Here is an 18808-nt window from a genome sequence, read left to right on the forward strand (position 1 = left end):
CTAATGGGATGTTGTAGACCGACTTTGGATTCGGGGAAGGGATAGGAGTTATAGGTTACGTACGGCTTCTTTATAGTGTACGCGGGGCCAGGATAGATAAGATCTGCTTAATCAGTATACTTTACTTAATCAAATACCAAGTTATCGTTCTTGTAGACAATCTTCCTTCGACAGATGGTTGTTTAGGTAGGCCTGGCCGGTAACTAAGGGATTCTGGCCACTTGGTTGCGGGGCATCAGACGGCAAGATCTGAACGGCATGAGCCTAGCGCAGGAACATTTCGAGATCTCGCAAACAATGTATGTGAAGGCGACCCGGGGGTGACCAGGTAGGTGTTCCTAGCCAACACCTCAGGGCAAAATGCCTATCTCTCAAGAATACGGTTTTAAGTTACGAAAGTACAATGCAGAAGACCGAAATACTAAGGTAGTGTAGACAGTTCCCAGCGAGACATCAGACACACGAGAAGCCTGCCACGAAAAAGGATGCCAAGAACAATACAATATCCGAGAGCCTTCTTGGTAACACTAGAGTTGTAGTGTAACCTCATCTTTTAAACAGCAAGGAACCATTAGCAGCGGACGCCGAAACACCGATAGCTCATTTTGGGTTAATCTAATCATAACCGTCAACCAATGCGCAGCTTGAATAATGGGAATACAGTAGAGATCGGTGAAAGTGCAACCACCCCGAAGTGCCCCAAAAGAAAAAGCCAAAACAATCCGTATGCCAAATGATTGCCAATATAAATCCTGCAAAATGCAAAGTATAAAAACTTTGGCCCGATTTTGCATCTACAAGGGTCAGGTTTTGTTGATGGGAGAGACCACTACATATATACCCGGTTACGGGGGGGCTCAAACGACCCATCTTTGGTTGCTTTCCGCACTTCCAGGCGGCTTTACTGTACTTCACCCTAGTCTTCTATAGGAAGTACAAATGATTGCCAAGAAGGCCACATGGGGAACTTCGACCGATCCATATTCCGCGACCCTGGACTCCCTCCGCTCTCTCCTGGGAGGGGAGGAGGGGAACGAAAGAGGGATGGAGAGATACTTGTGAGACGGAAAGGGAGCTTCGCATAATAGCGAGACACTCCATCTGCTCTACTCTGCTCTGCTGGTTGAAGTTGAGAAGGGATGGACTCAGCCACACAGAAACCTCCTTTTCTTTGATTGTTCGACAACAACACTGGGTTGGGTGTGTTGTGCAACTTCCGCTGCTTGACAACGAGCTCGATATGCGGTTATATAATCCTTCCTTCTAGTTCACCAATTCCAGATGGTACTTCTGAACTAGGTCTTTCGTCCTACTCATCTTCGGCGGTCAACAACCGGCTAATGTGATCAAAGAAGCGTCGGATACTTACCACTTCACGATCCTTCTTCGAATATTCATCGCGGCCGCAACTTGACTTTATCTGACAGCCCGTCAGGGCACCAGAGCAAACAAAAACTCAAAATCGAAAACATGGCGTTATTACAGACTTTTATCTCACGGCGTGGGCGCGTTTTCGCCCTCTCGGCCTTCTTGGCTCTTTGCATACTTCTCGTGGGATATCAGACGGCATCGCCATTGTCCATTTACCGGCAAAACCCGGTCGTTCTTAAACAACCCGAAAGTGACCAGAACATCGGTCACAGTCACCAGACAACGGGAGAAGTGGGTGATAATTTGACACCACCGCCGCGGGAAACATGGAACCATCACGAAGGAAACACCGGCATCCCCGCCAACTACGAGGATGTCTCTCCTCCAACGACTCCTTCTGGAGAAGATATTGATCAGGGCGTGGGAACAGGGGCTATCCAAGCGGGTGATGAGTGTGTAAGCTTCGAACAGCTCCAGCGCATGAAACCCGGTCCGCTATCCGCCGGCAAGCGCCAGTTCCCCTACGTGCGCCCGCCTCCACACTGTCGGACCTTCCAGCTTCCAGCTCTCGAGAAGCTCATCGAGCGCATGAGGACCGTGATCAAAGACCCGGATCTCTTCCGCCTCTTCGAGAACAGCTACCCCAACACTCTCGATACCATGATCAAGTGGCACGGCTACGCCAGGAACAGCTCCCCTTGGGACACGAACAATGGTGGCACACCCAAGTCCCTTGCCTCCTTCTCAGCTACCCCGGACGAAGCTCGTGGCCCAAAAGAGGATGAAGAAAAAGAAGAAGAATACAGCCCCGAAACTGACGAAGAACTAACCTACATCATCACCGGCGACATCGACGCCATGTGGCTTCGCGACTCCGCCTCGCAACTTTACTCCTACCTCCCCTTCCTCACCCCGTCCCCCGACAAGGACTCCCTCGCCAGCCTGTGGCGCGGCCTCATCAACTCGCACGCCCGCTACATCGTCATCTCACCCTACTGTCACTCTTTCCAACCGCCCCCCGAATCCGGTATCCCGCCCACGCGCAATGGCGCTTACGCCCAGAACAACCCACAACCCCCTTACGACCCGCAAAAAGTGTTCGACTGCAAGTGGGAGCTCGACAGCCTGGCTTCTTTCCTGCAGATCAGTAGCGCGTACCACGCCCGCGTTCCCGAAGATCTGGCCTTCTTTGGGAAGTACAGGTGGATCGAAGCCGTTCAGGCCGCCGTAGATGCCGCGGCCGCGATGAGACTCGGGACGTACGATGAGAGCGGAAAGGTCTTACCCTCGGCGTGGACATTTACGGGCTGGACGAATAGGGGCAGCGAGACGCTGACGAATGATGGGCTGGGAAACCCAGTCAAAGAAAACGGCATGGTCAGGAGTGGGTTCAGGCCGAGTGATGATGCGTGTATTTTCCAGCTGTTGATACCGAGTAACATGATGTTTGCGGCGTATTTGGAGCAAGCGTCAGTGATTATGGAGGGTTTGGCTGGATTGAATGGGCTGGAGGTGGGGAAGAGGGAGATGGCGAAGAATGCGACGGTGCAGATGCGTGAGTTGGCTAGGGGGATTCGACATGGGATTGCTAAGGACGCGGTGGTCACTCACCGCGAGTTCGGTGAGATGTTTGCGTATGAGGTGGATGGGTACGGAAGCGCGAATCTGATGGATGACGCTAACGTGCCATCGCTGTTGGCGTTTCCCTTGTGGAATTATACCCATCCGCTCGTCGACCCAAAGACCATCATCACCAAGTCAACCCACGGCGGCAGCCGTGACCACCAAGTCCCCAAACGCTCAGCATTAGACCAACCATCCCTCGACGACGAACTCTCCCCTCCCTCACCTCCCTCCTCCTCTCCTCTGCCTCCCAAGTCCAAACCCTACAACACCACCCCTCCCCCTTCCCACAACTACTCCTTAATCTACCAAAACACCCGGCGCTTCATCCTCTCCCTCTCCAACCCTTACTTCGCCGCCGGTCCCGCCCTCTCCGCCGTCGGCGGCCCCCATCTCGGTCCCGGAAAAGGCTGGCCGATGGCGGCCACGGTAGCCGCTTTGACCGCCTACAACTCGGAGCTGTCGGGCTTGTCTTCGGGCACGACGGAACAAGAAAAGGTGGTGAGCGAGCAGCTGCGGATGATATTGGACTCGACGAGCGGGACGGGGGTAGTGCATGAGACTGTGAACGCGTGGAATGAGAAGGATTGGACGAGGAGCTGGTTCGGGTGGGCTAATGGATTGTTTGGGGAGTTGATAGTGAAGATTGCGGAGGAAGAAGCGGAGAGGGGGGTCAAATGGGAGAGCGGGGAGGGGTTGTTGGGACGGTTGTGGCAGTGATGTGCGTGTGTGTGTGCGTGTTTTATTTCTTAGGGTCTTCTGAATTTTACTGGGTGTTTGAGCAGGATATATCATTGTCCGCTTGTATGAGAAGCGTATGTCTGTCCTGACTGGAATAGGAATGTTATCTTGGATCAGGTGAAAGCATGCTGGGCGTTGAGGGCGTTAACAGTGAGTATCTGATGGTTGATGGGAATGATGGGATCGTTACTTGCGAAGTCTCGGGAATTGTGATTATAACGATTTCTTCTTCCTGCAAGCACCTTTTTTTTTCTTCTTTTTATTACTGTTTACCCTCCCTACCAAACCCCAACCGTACACATACAAAGAGTTCTCGTACTCATCTTCATACTTTGGATGCTCAGATCCCATACCATGTCAGGTTTATAGCGGGTTGGGTCCTGATCTCAGTTGAAACGAAGCCCATCAATAACCAGAATGCAAGAATAACTCAGTTCACGAAAAGCAACGCCATCGCTATGTAGACCATCATACTAAAATGAAGCTTCAATCTGTTTTCCTCCCTTCCCTCCTTCGTAAATCATGTTTAGAGAACGGTCGTCTCTGCCTTGTTGACCAGCTCACAATCCTTTGAACGTCGTACCCACGATCTCTGCGCCGCAAATCGACTTTTTCTCCTGCTCGTTCATAGCCGCGCTCCACAGCCTCAGGTCATCCAAGGTAAGGTTTGCATTCGCCAATTTTGATTCCAGACTCCGAAGATCGATCCGGCTGTGAGCAGTCAACAAATTACCGCCACCGATCACATTTGCGGGGCTATTTGCACCATCCTTGGCTTTCTCGTTGGACAGAATGGCAAAGCGCAGTAATACCTCCGTGACAGTAACCATGATACTGATCACGATAAGGATAATGATAATCCAAGTGATGTAGCTCATCTTTGCGTCAGCCACGTGGTCAGAGAGAATGCTGGCCAGATCAAGGAAGACCTGGCAACGCTCGTTGAGAACCCTGGTACGTGTTTCAATCTCGAGATAGTCTCTGATGGCTTCGTATAACGGGCCGAGTGTGGGTTCCGAGTCCCAGAAAAAGTTGGGTTTTTCAAGAATGTTCGATGCTACAAGTACGCCTGTTAGTAACCTCAGCTTGATCAGACCGTACTCAATGCAAAACGTGGACTTACAAAGATTGATATCTACACGACTCTTGAAGAGCTGCCCTAGGATCTTCAGAACTTCGGTCCTATCCATGTCCAGTTTACCCGTAAGTGCAAGTCTCTTCGGCACGTGCTGAGCACCTTCCATCGTCTCTGACATGCGCTCCTCGAAAAAGCAGAGTTTGGTGCTCTGGGCAATGGCATGGCTAATGGTTAGCTTGACCATGTGGTCAGACCGAGGAAGAAGTGTGATCATATCGTTGAAGACGCGAGGGCGGTCCACGTCGGCGCTGTACTCGAAGTGGAACTCTTCAGTCTCAAAATCGTTCTGATCAAGGGGCCGAGTAGCGAGCGAAACACCGGTCTCGTTCTCGGCAAAGGTCAAGTCTGCAAGGATATCTTTCTCCTGGTGTTCTGTAAAGTTCCAAAACACTACTACGCCATACGAGAAGACGAACATCTCGCCAAACCTTTTAGCATCAGGTGCCAGGCGGTTAATGGGGCTGATAGGAGGATGATCCAGTGTCTTCTGATCATGGTCTGATGAGTGAGCACCTGTCTCGTCGACCCCACTGTGAGCATGCTGTAGCAATGTAGTCCCATTGCTCGGGCTATCTGCTGAGCCGTGCATATTGAATGGGTATTCGTCCCAGTAGCCCTCGTGCTCGTCTCTTCGCTCGCTGCGCTCGATTTCAAGATCCAACACCGTCTTTCCCGTGCCTGGAGTCTTCAAGATAGGTCGACTCCGTAGCCGGTAGCCATCTACACCAGGTAGCAGAGGCAGGTGATATACCGTGTAAAGACAGTCGTCGTAGAGTTTCGTCTTGGCTTCGTGCTTCTTCTTCAGGAACTCGGCTGTCGCTTGCATCTTGTAGGCTTGTGCTGTGCAATAGGCAGTAAGTCGGGAAACCTTTTCGCCTCGCTGTACTTTGGGTAGACGCTCAGCATAGCTTTTGCCACGGAGTCCTCCTCTCTTCCTCAGCACATCCAACTCTTCGTCTTTTAATGGCCGATTATCATCTTCGGATGCGCGCAAAATGGAGGCGCGGCGCTCCAGTTCTTCATCGCCTAGTGCATCCTCGTTGTCAGGAGTTTCGGGGAGAAGAACGAGCTTCTCGCTAACCTTAGTAGTCCTAGAAGGCACGATCTGTTGACCAGTTCGGGCAGAAGCATTCGGGAGTCCTGTTCCGTGGCTGCTCCTGCGGATGGCAGCTCGTGTTGGCCGCTGGCCGGGCGGCAGCCGGGGTAAGCCGGATGGAATATCTGATGAGTACTGCAAGACATTGTCGACGGTAAAGGAACGTCCATTCAAGAGGCGGCCGGGGCCACCTGTAGGGCCCATGCGCCGGGGTGCGCTGGGGGGTGAAGGTCGTTGGCGAGCATCGGTCACCTGTGTGTCGATGGATGTCAGCCAATTGTCCAGTAAAAATCAAGGAGTCAACATACCAAAACAGACGGGCCACGCTTTGCAGACGCCATGGTTGGTGACGGCTCAAGGTTCGAGATAGTACCGCGCTCGAGGCTGAAGATTGTATATTAGAGACTGTGTCTCAGTCCGTCCCGGTTGTTGGCAAGTGTCTTGGACCGTCTCTCTTGGTGTGCGGATTCGGGCTTGTGGGACGACAGGTCAACGGTGACGGGGCAGTTTCTGTTCGACGGGCGGACTGGCGGTGTCTGCTGGCTTTAAAAATGCGATGGGCCGAGAAAGAGAGACACGGCGCCGAACTGGTCGTCGAAAGATGTCTGGATATCGTGTCAAAGAACTGGAAGCCGGGTCGGGGTCCGTCCCGTATCACCTGAATCCGACTTTCAGATGTGTCTGTCGTTGTGGACTGGTGATGGATTCGACACACTGTTTCGTAAGTCGAAAACAAATGGTGGAATCTTTCCCCATCCAAGCGCAGTGGATGTTCTGAAGACGGAAGCCAAAGTGGAAACAATGGGGCCAGAGCCGCCCGACGTCATCGCCGCTGTCCGCAGTAACCCCACAACCCGTAGGGTGTAGGGTAGGTACTCAACCCCGCAAACTACAGCACTTCTGCAGCCCAAGTTCATCCGGGCAGTCTGTCCGTCCGCGTACAAGATGCCGTTGATGGAATACACTAGGTAGGTTCAAGTGGAATTGTTCATTCTTCTGAATCTCTTTGATGGCTTTGTACGGGACGTTTCCTACTCGATCTTTGAAATACCTGTTTGTACAAGCGGCATATTTGGGTACCTCTACACTACTTAGGTAGGTTACTTCCATGGGCTGCTCTCGCCTGGAAACTGCCTGTGGTGCCGGATGTTACTGTCGCCTCAGTGCCACACAAGGGAATACTCCAATGCTTCAGTTCGAAGTCGTCTATTCTACAACCTCTTGAAAGATCATCATTCGACTCAGTGCGCAGACCTTGGATTCTTCGTTGGATGTTGATGAAATGTCATTGCAAGACCGTCAAGAAACACAACCATCGTCTCTGGACCACACGCCTATGGCTTGTGCACCTTTATGGCCCAGTTTAGGTTGCTGCATGCGAGATGAACGTAACGTCCGACGAGTTCACGGAAAGCTGTTCGACTTGACGGTGCGCCACAGGCAAAGGCATGTCTGGCAGCGACTTGAAGGTGCAAAAATGTCAAACGCACCGGCTGCGTTTCATCCGAACCCAATATTTCCATCTGATCAAGTTGCAGACAAATAGGTGTACTTGGTAAGTGCATGTAATTTCAGACATGCAAGAGGACCGCCGTACGCCTCCTTCATCGATCATGCTCTCTGACAATATGTGTTTTAAATAATCATCATGATAATAATATTGAAAAAGAAAAAGAAAAGCGTAAATTGCAAATGGGGATATCAAACTCAGGCTCCAACCGACGCCTGCCATGTATGTAGCTTCCTCTGGGCCTGTCCACATAAAGCCACCATCCAGGTCATAACTCCATCTTCGTGACTTCAAAATTGCATATTATGATCGTAAGTCAACCTCGCTGTCCTCGCGCCGTGCCATTTCCTCGGTCTCGAATCGTACTTTTAGCGATACTGCATTGGCTGGTTCGGTTCAGGTGCCTTCTGGCCCCAACCTTGAGGCAGTCCTTGAGCAGGTGCGCCAGGTGGTTGGTGTTGTAACGGCACTCCCGGGTTACCGTCTGCACCCCGGCGCATTGCTTGAACGTCCTGTCTATGTTCGAGTGGTTGTTGGAAGTTGCAAATGCGGCACGAGATGTCTTCGTACCCCTTGATCGAGAGAGGAATGACGGGCTGTAAACGTTGTTCAACGTTAGCTTCAACTCAACATAGAAAAATGCACACACAACTTCGCCGCCAGAAACACGACACCACGTACAATGAAGCAGAAAGTGAACCATGGATGGCTCTTTATAACACTGCCCGAATAGTTACCGCAGTTGTAGCACCGGCACACGAGTCCTTCATATCCTTCCACTTCCTTGCGGAAAGTGTGCTCGCCGCACGTGAAGATCAAACACATAGTGTCGATAGTCTTGATGGAGTTCTCGACAGTGTTGTGGAGCTAACGAACGGAAATCGATCAAAGTTTGACGATGTTTGAGTAACAATGGGAACCAAAATCCGTGGGTATCAAACAAGCAGGGGCAGCGGGGAATAAGTGATTGATGAATGAAATGGGTAGTTAATAGCAAGATAATTCTCGACGCGCTATCGATAACCGATCTCGGTTACGAAGTGGGTGTCGCTACTTGGCTCGTTTGGTCTCTAGTGTAGTTGTTGAAAAGAGGACGCCTAAGATGGTGTCCAAAGAAGAGAAGTTGAAAGTTCCCGTCTAGTCTTCCTTTCGGCGATGACAAAAGAAGTAAAACTAAAATCTTGCGCGTTCAGTTGCTGGCCGAAGGACACAGTGAGTGCAACCAGACGTGACATTCTGCCGGAGGTGGTACCTACATACCTCTAGGCAGCAACCCATGTACCTTACCTGCTGAAGATGAGCGGGAATGCGAATGCGATGCCCTCCGGCTACCTCTATGCGTGGCCGGGGGAATTGATCAAACACTTCCCTTCGATTTGCTGCCCGAAGATGGATGGGGCGCACTTTCCCCCGCGACGCGCTAAGCTCCCCCGGGCCCAGCGGAGATTGCCCCAGAACTGCCCTGAACTACATACAATGCATACAGGTGGTCAAAGCGCACAATGGCCCCACTAAAAGCGTCCACACGGCGGGACCTGAGCTGCTGTTACATTCCAGGCTGGATGGACCCATCGAACTTTCGTTGACATGCATTGTAATCGAGACATGTGGATGCGGAGCTTCAAACCAACGGGAAAAAAAAAAAAAAAAAAAAAAAAAAAAAAGAAATGTCTTCGATCGCCCGACATTTGATATGTAACAGCTTCTGCAGTCCAACTTAATCGACATTACGGCCAAAGAACGGATAAGAACCATTCGCGAATCTTTGAGGCTACATACGGCCGCATTATCCAAATCCACACGACAGAACAGTCTCAATTGCGAAATCCCACAAACCGAATCGAGACGCGACAGCACGAGCTTTTGCCTATCGCGAAAATCCAACGTCCAAGAGAAGAAGAGCAGACAACAACGCAGTCATGCTCTACGACCTCAACATTGCCTGGTCGCCAACGACCTCAGCCTCAGAGCTCGAACGTACGCTCAAGTTCGCCAAAAATCTAGGTTACGATGTCGTCGCCTTGAACCAGACCATAACGGGCAACATCCCAACACAACCGCACCCGATCAGCAACCCTATCCCGCAGCTCACACATCCACACCCATCATTCCCCGGTGGCGGCAATTCAACAAGTGTCACATCCATAGCGACCACACGGACAAAGACGACAAACCTCTCAACAACCGCCTCATCAGCCGTCCCTCCCTCCTCCTCCTCCCCCCTCCCCACTGTCCTCCGCCGCGTAACCTTAACCGTCACCGATCCCTCGACAACCAACTACCGCCTCGTCGACTTTGCCCGTTCCTATGACCTGCTGGCCCTTCGCCCGACAAACGACAAGGCCTTCAGCTGGGCGTGCCTGAGCACCACGGAGCCGCCAGCCATTATCAGCCTTGACCTGACCCAGTTCCTGGGCTTCCACATCCACCACCGCACCGCCATGGCGGCCGTGCATCGCGGCACGCGCTTTGAGATCTGCTACAGCCAGGCATTTTTGTCAGGTAACACTGTGGACGCCCAGCGGGCGAGGAGCAATTTCATCGGCAATGTTCTGGGCTTGCTTCGGGCGACCAAGGGCCGCGGGATCATCGTTTCGAGCGAGGCCAAGAGCGCATTAGGTCTCAGGGGCCCCGCAGACGTGGTCAACCTGTTGGCTGTGTGGGGATTGGGACCGGAGAAGGGGACGGAGGCGCTGGGGACGGTACCGAGGGCGGTGGTGGTCAATGAGGGTGTTAAGAGGAGGGGTTTCAGAGGGGTGGTGGATATCGTGCAGACTGCTCCTGGGGGTAAAGTGAGGAGCGAGGAGGAGGAGGGGGGAGCGGAGGGGGATGCGAAGTTGAGTAAGAAGCAGAGGAAGTTGCAGCAGAAACAACAGCAAGGGCAGAAACAACAGCAGCAGCAGCAGCAGCAGCAGGGGCAAAAGCAGGGAGGGCAGCAAGGCCAAGGCCAAAAGCGCAAGAATGGAGAGGGTGGTGGTGGGCAGCAAAAGAAACAGGCGAAGTAGTCGAAGAACGAGTGTTATTGGAGGCGAGCCTCGTCAGTAGTCTGGGTATGACTTGACTGCTGCGTATCGGGGGGCGCTTAGGTGACAGGGCGTTAGGCTTTTTTTTTCTTTTCTATCTTGTTCACGCAGCATGTCATCACGTCTGACGAGCATTCCACGATACCCATCTATTTAGAGCGAAAAATGGGAACTATAACAAGGGCGTGTGGGCTGTGATGGGTTTCAGGAGTTTTGGTTTGTCAACAATATCACGCCATTGAACATGTCAGTTTGGTTACAGGAGTAACAACTTCAACGGGGCACTCTGGTAAACTTCAACATGAAGCGTTTCTAAACTTGATCGGTTTAACGTGCCTATCTAGCGCCGAGGACAATGGCGGTCTTTGAAGGGAGAAACGAAGATTTATATACATTATATCAGTTGTTAGCGGCAACAACACTCGCTGCACGGGTACAAACAACTCTCAACTCTCAACACAACCGGATGAATATCGAACTGAAAGAGCCACCGAAAGAAAAATTCAACACGCGGATTTTTCACAGCCTAATAAGACACCTCCCCCTTCCTCTCCTACCAAAACTGACTTCCTTCTATCATTCCATCAACATCTTCACTCCCCCGCTCACGGCCGCGCAGCAGCCGTAGGCGGTACCAAATTCCCCAAATTCAACACGTTCGTCAGACTCAGCCCCGACACATCAAGAGTCAATTGAATCCCTCCATTCGCAACACCCGGCATCACTGTGGTGGTTGTCGGCTTGGCTGCTGAAACGACCGGGAGAACAAGGACTGAGGTCGGCTCAGCTCCTGCTCCTACGGCGGCGGTGGTGCTCGAGGTTGAGGTTGAGGTCGAGGTCGAGGTCGAGGTCGAGGTCGAGGTCGAGGTCGAGGAAGGGGCTTTCACAGAGACTACTGAAGTTATGGCTACGGCGGGGGCGCTGGTTGATGTGCTGGTGGCGAGGTTGGTTGTGGATGTGGTGATGGTCTCCACGGTGGTTGAAGTGGTAGAGAGCCCCAAGGCAGAGGATGATGTGCTGCTAGTTGTTACTGCCGCGCTCGTCGTGGAGGTTGTTTCAGCTGAGGGCACCGAGATTGAGGTCGAAGGAGCAGTAGCAGCCGGGGGCACCTCCAAAGTCGAAGTGTGTAAAGCAGCTGGGATCGAAACCGTCGTCACTCCCACTCCACCGCTGGCGCGCGGTAGTCCGTCATTGGCAGGTGCTCCCGCAACCACTCCTGGTACTTGACTGGAAGAACTTGATGCTGGTACCGACTGGATCTGGGTGACGGTCGAGGCGACGACCTGGACTTGGGTGATGGTTTGGACTACCGTCTGAGTGATGGTCTGGGGTAAAGCTGTGATGGTGACGGTTGAAGGCGAGCCCGTGCCGAAAACTGTTGTTGTCACGAAAGAGAGCTGCAAGTTCCCAGTGCTTTTCGTTTGGTTAGCGGATTTGTTGGACATACTTTACTTTTCCGGGATGTTTCTTACCCAGGTAGTGCCCCAGCAGCTCCATTTTGGGTCACGGTGACCGTCTCCGTCACGGTCCCGGCCGCGATCGTTCCGTTAACGCCAGCGCCTCTGCCCGCCGTCACCGTCTCTTTGACAGTCTCTGTAACTATCAAAACCGATCCCTGCGAGTTAACGCCAGCACCACTGCCCGCCGTCACCGTCTCTTTGACAGTCTCTGTAACAATCAAAACCGATCCTTGCAATTGCCCCCCGGCCTTCCCTTTCCGCCCACTCTGTCCTTTATGTCTGTGCCCAGTCTTCGCTAGCTTTCGTCCAGCAATTCCTTCTCTGTCGTATGCGGCAGCCTAAACATTTCTGAGTCAGTCATTCCGTGGATTTGGTCCGTGTCTTCAACCGTTGGGTTCCTACCTGTACCAGTGACAGGTAGCTCAAGATCAGTACCAATAGTCGCACATAATTTTTGCTCATTGTGGTGTTTGTGTGTACCGCAACGGGCGCACAAGTCCTTCTTTGGCGGTCGATCCCCTTTTAGAAGTAGCGCGAAGTTCAACGTCGAGAACGTTCAAAAATTAAAGCAACAGACCAGCCGTTGGAGATGAGTGTCGATGTGGGATCAACCCGACATGGATTGTGGTAGTAGGTATCCGTGTATGTGTAGGTAACGACCGGACTTGCCAAAGATGATCTTCTTGAGGTGATGAAGCGAGCGCGGTCCAACAATATGGGTGGCGAGAAGCCTTGGATGGCAACCCCCCTACTTTTCGAGTTGATGACCAGCAGATAAACAACACAGCACGTTCCTTTGCCCCAAAGCCGGATGGCGTAAATTGACAGGGAGTGAAAACAACCCAAAAGAATGACAAAATGAAGAGAAACGGGGAATGGGACAAGACAGGATCAGCCTGTACCAAAGGCGGGAATGAACGAAGTGAAGACTCTTGGGGGGGAAAAGAGATGGACGTCAGGTGCGGAAGGTCATTGCATCGCGGAAGGCAAATTTAGACGGCGAACATGGGATGCCCCAGGAACAGAGAGGACAACGGAAGCGCAAGCATTTCTATCATCTTTCACGATGCTACTATACCATTGTCAAGGTATAGAGATTACGAGGCAAGGGGTTTTGGGTCGGAAGAATTGCTTCAAGAAGCGCTAGGGTGGAAAGCATGGCCCTGGGCAAGAAAAAAGGTCGAAATATGAGAAGGGATGCAAACTGTCGGTATAAAGGGTCAAGAAGATTTTTGGCCAAGACCATTACAGGGCTTTTCTGTATGAATTCTGGTCGCAAAAGATTCCGACAGCCGTGAACATTAGTGTGCTTGAGGCTGATGTGGTGGGGTGACGAAGGGGTGGATGAGACCGATTCCTGACGGCTGGTGTTTGAGATCGGTCTAAGCGAGACCGAAGCAGAAGAGACCAAAATACAGCCAAGGTCGACAGGGCACTGTCATTAATAACGACGGTACGTGACCTTCAAATTTCCCACACGTAGACCTCGTGCCATATCGAATTGTATAGGAAACATGATGCTAATTGTATCGTGTTCTCCTATTTGTGGTCATGGCAGCGATAAAGGGACGCCGTGATGAGAGGCGGACGGCGGGCACGCAGCCAAGGAGGATGCAATTCAGGTGGCTGCTGCGGATTGTCTGTCACAATATAGACTGAAAAGAATATGCGATGACGAATGAACCGGGAACCTCGACGCTACCAAGAGACGCAAAACATTGGCATATGTTCAGGGTGCACGGTTGTTGGGATGAGAAGAGCCGGCGCGAGGGTGCCAAAACTGTCCAGCCGAATCGAAAACGCCACCACTCATCTCTGTCGTCGGGGTTCGGCCATTGTGAGTAAGGAATATTGAGCAAGGAGTTTGAGTGTAGCCCGTGAGCGTTTGTTCAAGCAAAGAAGGTTGTTGATACGTCGTTCGTCGCATTGTGTCCTGAGGTTTGAATTGTCCATGCAAGTCGAGAGTGCGGGGAGAGGATGGAAAAGAAAGTGTGTGGGCTAAGGCAAAGTGCGTGGGAAATACAGGTTGAATCTTTGCTAATATATAACAACTAGGAATTGGACCGGTAGCTCAGGGGTAGAGCGTTCGGCTGCAGTCCGAACGGTCACGCGTTCAAATCGCGTTCAGTCCTCATCCTCCTAGTTGCATTTCTCTTTTTCTCATTCTTTTGCCAATCTTATCATGTGGCGCTTTTCCCTTTCTTCTTTTGCTCTTCTTTTCTTTTGCCTTTTTCTTTTTTTTTTTTTTTTCTTTCTTTTTCTTTTTTATCCTCGCAGCTTCTTGACCTCAAAGCGTTCAAATAAGTCACCGAATCGCTGTATCAGTACTCGTTGAACGCTCATTGCTGACTTCTGAATTCCACTCTACAACATGGTGCCTCCTAGTATCAATGTTTTCTCCAAATGATATCTCGAGTCTCAACCCTTTATTCAAACTACTTTCAACTTTACCATCACACAGTCCCAAGATGCCCTGTTACCGATCGTATTTGCTTGAGAACCTTTCTCCTGTGGCCCCCCGCACAGTATGTGGCTGATCCAGCGTTTCCTGCGACGAACAGAACGCATCGAACACCGAGCATTCCTCTTCCGAGCGTGTTGCGTCTTCCGGTATGGGCACCATGGCGCTCTTCGTCCAGATGTGAATTGCTTTCGACCAGTCCAATCCCTCGAGACATCCGCCTTTGACGGAAACGAAGTTCTTACCCTTCATTTCATCAAGGAGACGGTGTTAGTGTTTGGTCCAACAAGTCTGCGATCTATCCTTGGGGATGACACCTACAGCCGTGGAATGGATCAGGCGAGTCCCGCATTGCTTGCAGAAGTAACTTTACTCAAGTTAGTGACAATCGCTTTACGTGTGCTCGACGGTACACGCTGAAATTGGGAAAAAAACGGAAACACACCATTCTAGGAATTCACCATTGGGGTTTGGCCTCCTTTAGACACAAACAGAGAGTTAGTAGAACGGCACCCTTGGGTCTTGGCATCGAAAGACTCATCAAAAATCTGGCAACAGTGTGACTACCACATACTTGTAACAACTCAGAAGCGCCTCACTGGGCAAAGGAAACCGAGGAAAGATGGCCGATACCCCAAAGGCTGAGCTCGTCTGCCGCCGACATTCGGCGCAGTGGCAGATATAAAGGGCGAGAGGGTGCCGAAGAGGTGTTTTGAAGGTCACGGCGCCACACTGACAGCTTGCATCCATGGCAGATGACTTTCGGGCAACCTCGGTCTCGGATTTGTCGTACGGTTGGCGTAAGGTGTAGGAATATGGACAAATTCACTGTCGACCAAAGTCACATTACAGTAAAGTAATGGATAAAGTTTGTGAGATGAATTAACATCTTATAAGAACAAGGAAAAAGGGATGTGGTACCTGTAAGGCTTGGCGTGGTTGAGATAGGTAATGCACTAGGGGGAGCCAATCAACTATACAACTCTTGCAAAGACGTTGGATAGGAAATCATTGTTCACGTTGCCTTGTACTTCAAGCCAATTCTGACGCAGTTCGCTACTAAGCATTCAAAGAGTCAGACTTGTACATAGACCGCCTCTGGTAAGCCGGAAGGCTGACTCATCACAACCAACGTGTATCTTGGCCCCAGCTGAACCTTTTTTTCTTTTCAACCATACCGCAACAGGCAGGTAAACAATGATTGTCCCAAGAAGCAAAATATAGGCGAAAATAATCATATTCGTATTAGTGATAAGTATCCCATATCGATGCTCTAAGGGTAGATATTGGACCCTACCAGAACCCCTGATGTCGAATATCACCGGAACGCCATCTACATCATCACGACGCTTTCCAAAAGACCGCCCTGACCGACGTAAAACAAACTCAAATCACGAACAAAACGTCCACCACTTTATGCAGCCTGCGAATATCCCGGCTCCAGTCGTCTCCCACCGGGTCGCTGATCCGGCTGAGCTTCCCTGTCCAAACAAACGTTTTCCATCTTCCTTGCTATCCGGACGATAGGCTCGTCAATCGCCCTCATGAAGATATCAGCCGCCCATACAACAACGGGCCCAAGCACGCACAATCCCCAAAACCAGCCCATTGTCTTTTGCGTCGTGTTGTCCATGCCCATCATTCCCTTGATTCCGTGCGCCTCAACAGCCACCTTATAGTCATCCGTGCCAGGTTCGCCCTGAGCCGGCACAAACGGGCTGCCAAAGACATAAGCCTGGAAGAGTCCGAGAACCGGTCCATGGCAAATGTAGATCGCATAGCTGATGCGCCCGCAATACTGCGCTAGCGAACCCTCGAAGAAGCGTTTGAGGAGCGGAAGCTCTCCAACAGCCCAGACCGTTCCTATCGCACAAAGACCGAACCAAAACTTTTGCGGAGCGAGATGGTCCATCTTTGCGAACGGCATAGGCGTCTTTGCCAAAAACCACCGGATCCCCGGCGTCTTGTCCGCATAGTGATTAGGCCAACCGCCGACAAACAATCCCAAGATGACCAGCGAGATGCAAAACACGGTCTTCAGCGTCGACAGACTAACAAGCCCGCCGCCCTGCCTGACCTCCCGATGGCCATACTTGTCTAAATCATCATCATCCTCCTCCTGCGCCACCGACTCCCATTCCTTGTTCTGCTGCTCCCTTGCACTCTTCAGCACATGCACCTCCGCAAGGAACAGGCCCGCCAGGAACTCAAACCCAGCCCACTTGCCACAGCTGAGGCAGTACCCCATCAACCCCAATACCATCATCTGCCTGATGCGCAGCTTGGTGCGCGCCAGCATGAGAATTACCATAAACAGCAGCATCGAGTGCGCGAACTCGATCGGGATCGTCCACAGATGGATATCGTAGCCGGGCATCATGTCCTTGTCCCAGGCCCACGGCCAGGTGATCTGCGTGAAGACGACGCGCTTCCAGACCATCAGCTGCTCGGTCCACGATGCGCGCGGGTTCCGCCCAGGGTAAAGGTCCATCTGCTGCAAACACATGATCATGAAGGTCGAGGCCACGCAGGGGCCAAAGAGGCGGAACGCGCGGCGGAAGGTCGAGGAGCTGAGAGTGATATAACATTTGTCAAAGTCGCGGGCGTGGATGGCCTTGATGGGTTTGTACGAGAGCACAAAGCCGGAGATGACAAAGAAGATATGCACCATGGGCCGCCCGGAGAAGATGATGCGTAGGAACGGGAGCTGAATCCACCCTGTCGTGGCCGTTTCTGGGCGGTCATTGTCGGCGACGCCGTAGGAGCGTGTCAGAGAGTTGTAGTTGTCCTCGGTATAGTGGCAGAAGAAGACGATCACGGAGGCTATGCCGCGTAGGCCGTCGAGGTACGAAGTTGGGTGTAGTCGGGTCGCTTTCCTATGATCAGAGAAAATGGCGTCGGCTATGAAGCTGGGGATGAGAGCCCGGAGAAATGTGTCGGCCCATGATACCGGATTTAGTTGATGGCGGAGCATCGTGCTGTTATGTCTTTATGCTTGCAGTTTCGGTAAGAGTGTTGCACCGGGCACTTTACATCAGCTCCAGTCAGATCTTTGTTGTTGACACAGCAGGAAGGAGCATTGGTGAGTTTCTAATAATGAAAGTCAGAGGAAAATGTGCCTGTAGTATTCAGGTTAGCGATGGGTTCGTTTTTCTTATCGTTTGAGGATGGTAACAAAAGTGTAGAGGTGCGCCGTGGAAAGACCACCGGACAGGATAAGCTTCGGTATAGCTCAACTGCGTGATGACCCTAGATTGGATGAACTGTATATCAAACACAAGAAAGCGATGGAACCGCCACCAGTCGACTGGATTGTAACCAGATGGTTTCATGACGTTCAGGATATTCATGCTCGAATTATGAAACACGGGACTTACCAATCATTCTAACCCACCGCCAAAGAATACTGATAGTTTGATACTTGAGCCGGGCCTCGTCCACGACAACAAAGAGGGTCAACAACAACAACAACAACAACAACAACAAGACAAGATGCAAAGCACTGAAAGTGGAATCAAAAGAAAGATGAATGAATGAGAGACTTCGAGAAAGGGACTAGAGCCAGAGAAAAACGGTCCCAAGGTCAAGGAGTTGTGACAGGCCCCACCGATCGTCCAGGAACAGCAGAACGTCCCTATTTCAAGCCCACCATCACAGTTCCAATGCTGCCACCCAACCTGAACAGGACATCCCCTGAATGGAAGAAGCCTTGCTTTTCGTAGATGATCTGCGTGTTGGTGAGCTCATCATCTCTCCTCTTCGACCCCTTTTGAAACGGTTTGTATGCGAACGGTGTTTCCTATCTCGCTCGTCCCCAGGGCGTCAGGGCGTCTCCTTCTTCTTTCACCGGGTTCAACTTCCAACAGGCAATCTGCACCTTGATGTTCCGATAGGCTACCAGGTGTTGCACCCTTCGTGACAGCTTGTGAGCTGAAAAAAGAAACTGATCATACCTCCACGTCAGTGTGGCGTAATGTGAGCTATCGGTCCAATTTTGAATATCAGCAGCGGTCCCCTTTCTTTGCGAGGCGAGTAAACCTCCGTATCGTCTCTGACATGGTAACCCTCGGGTCTCGAGCTGAATCTACGTAGATTTGGGCTGTAGCTGATGCCAAGAAGTTGTCTCCGACATTCATTGGTGTCCTGAAGCCCACTTCCTTTCCGAGCTTTTCCTCTTGGAAACTTAATATTGAAAAGGAGGACCCATTAACCATTCGGGACTATCGAAAGCAATGGCCGAGCGCGAGAACGATAGGCGAGCAGGTGAAAGGAAGCTCTTCTGTGGAGCAGAGTTGGGGAACAGACAGAAAATCTGACCCCCTCCCCAACGGGTAGGTTTCGGGAGTTGTAGAGGCTGGCTGGGGAAGGTCAGGTCCCAAATTATC

General features: G+C 51.6%; 7 protein-coding genes and 1 non-coding gene across 8 annotated transcripts; 3 read left to right on the plus strand and 5 right to left on the minus strand.

Moving 5' to 3' along the window:
* Positions 1-939: 939 nt before the first annotated feature.
* B0T23DRAFT_312003 (DUF1237-domain-containing protein) lies at positions 940-3714 on the plus strand (the record flags this gene model as incomplete). The annotated part of the gene is made up of 5 exons (XM_062834666.1): positions 940-1058; positions 1089-1177; positions 1436-1577; positions 1623-2538; positions 2593-3714. The coding sequence occupies 5 exons, from the start codon at positions 940-942 to the stop codon at positions 3712-3714; spliced, it is 2388 nt and encodes a 795-aa protein (XP_062695270.1).
* Positions 3715-4004: 290 nt separating this feature from the next.
* B0T23DRAFT_72239 (uncharacterized protein) lies at positions 4005-6466 on the minus strand. The gene is made up of 3 exons (XM_062841698.1): positions 6278-6466; positions 4859-6221; positions 4005-4792 (listed from the first exon to the last, which is right to left on the minus strand). The coding sequence occupies exons 1-3, from the start codon at positions 6308-6310 to the stop codon at positions 4296-4298; spliced, it is 1893 nt and encodes a 630-aa protein (XP_062695271.1). The 5' UTR covers positions 6311-6466; the 3' UTR covers positions 4005-4295.
* A 1215-nt stretch (positions 6467-7681) lies between these two features.
* B0T23DRAFT_72265 (uncharacterized protein) lies at positions 7682-8408 on the minus strand. Its single transcript, XM_062841699.1, has 2 exons — positions 8161-8408; positions 7682-8075 (listed from the first exon to the last, which is right to left on the minus strand). The coding sequence occupies exons 1-2, from the start codon at positions 8302-8304 to the stop codon at positions 7848-7850; spliced, it is 372 nt and encodes a 123-aa protein (XP_062695272.1). The 5' UTR covers positions 8305-8408; the 3' UTR covers positions 7682-7847.
* A 736-nt stretch (positions 8409-9144) lies between these two features.
* B0T23DRAFT_72283 (RNase P subunit p30-domain-containing protein) lies at positions 9145-10796 on the plus strand. Its single transcript, XM_062841700.1, has one exon. The coding sequence runs from the start codon at positions 9399-9401 to the stop codon at positions 10482-10484; it is 1086 nt and encodes a 361-aa protein (XP_062695273.1). The 5' UTR covers positions 9145-9398; the 3' UTR covers positions 10485-10796.
* Positions 10797-11107: 311 nt separating this feature from the next.
* B0T23DRAFT_426174 (uncharacterized protein) lies at positions 11108-12424 on the minus strand (the record flags this gene model as incomplete). Its single annotated transcript, XM_062839966.1, has 3 exons — positions 11108-11915; positions 11975-12300; positions 12365-12424. 3 exons carry the CDS (start codon positions 12422-12424, stop codon positions 11108-11110), a joined length of 1194 nt encoding a protein of 397 aa, XP_062695274.1.
* Positions 12425-14022: 1598 nt separating this feature from the next.
* B0T23DRAFT_t76 lies at positions 14023-14094 on the plus strand. Its single transcript has one exon. It is a non-coding gene; the product is annotated as a tRNA-Cys (tRNA).
* A 104-nt stretch (positions 14095-14198) lies between these two features.
* On the minus strand, positions 14199-15458 carry B0T23DRAFT_373252 (Mss4-like protein). The gene is made up of 4 exons (XM_062836786.1): positions 14998-15458; positions 14869-14901; positions 14745-14790; positions 14199-14669 (listed from the first exon to the last, which is right to left on the minus strand). The coding sequence occupies exons 1-4, from the start codon at positions 15171-15173 to the stop codon at positions 14439-14441; spliced, it is 486 nt and encodes a 161-aa protein (XP_062695275.1). The 5' UTR covers positions 15174-15458; the 3' UTR covers positions 14199-14438.
* A 141-nt stretch (positions 15459-15599) lies between these two features.
* B0T23DRAFT_72330 (acyltransferase 3) lies at positions 15600-17887 on the minus strand. Its single transcript, XM_062841701.1, has 2 exons — positions 17801-17887; positions 15600-17542 (listed from the first exon to the last, which is right to left on the minus strand). The coding sequence occupies exon 2, from the start codon at positions 17395-17397 to the stop codon at positions 15838-15840; it is 1560 nt and encodes a 519-aa protein (XP_062695276.1). The 5' UTR covers positions 17398-17542; positions 17801-17887; the 3' UTR covers positions 15600-15837.
* Between the last annotated feature and the right edge of the window lie 921 nt (positions 17888-18808).

The sequence above is a fragment of the Neurospora hispaniola genome (assembly GCF_033458365.1).
Source record: "Neurospora hispaniola strain FGSC 10403 chromosome Unknown B0T23scaffold_2, whole genome shotgun sequence".
Lineage (NCBI taxonomy): Eukaryota > Fungi > Ascomycota > Sordariomycetes > Sordariales > Sordariaceae > Neurospora > Neurospora hispaniola.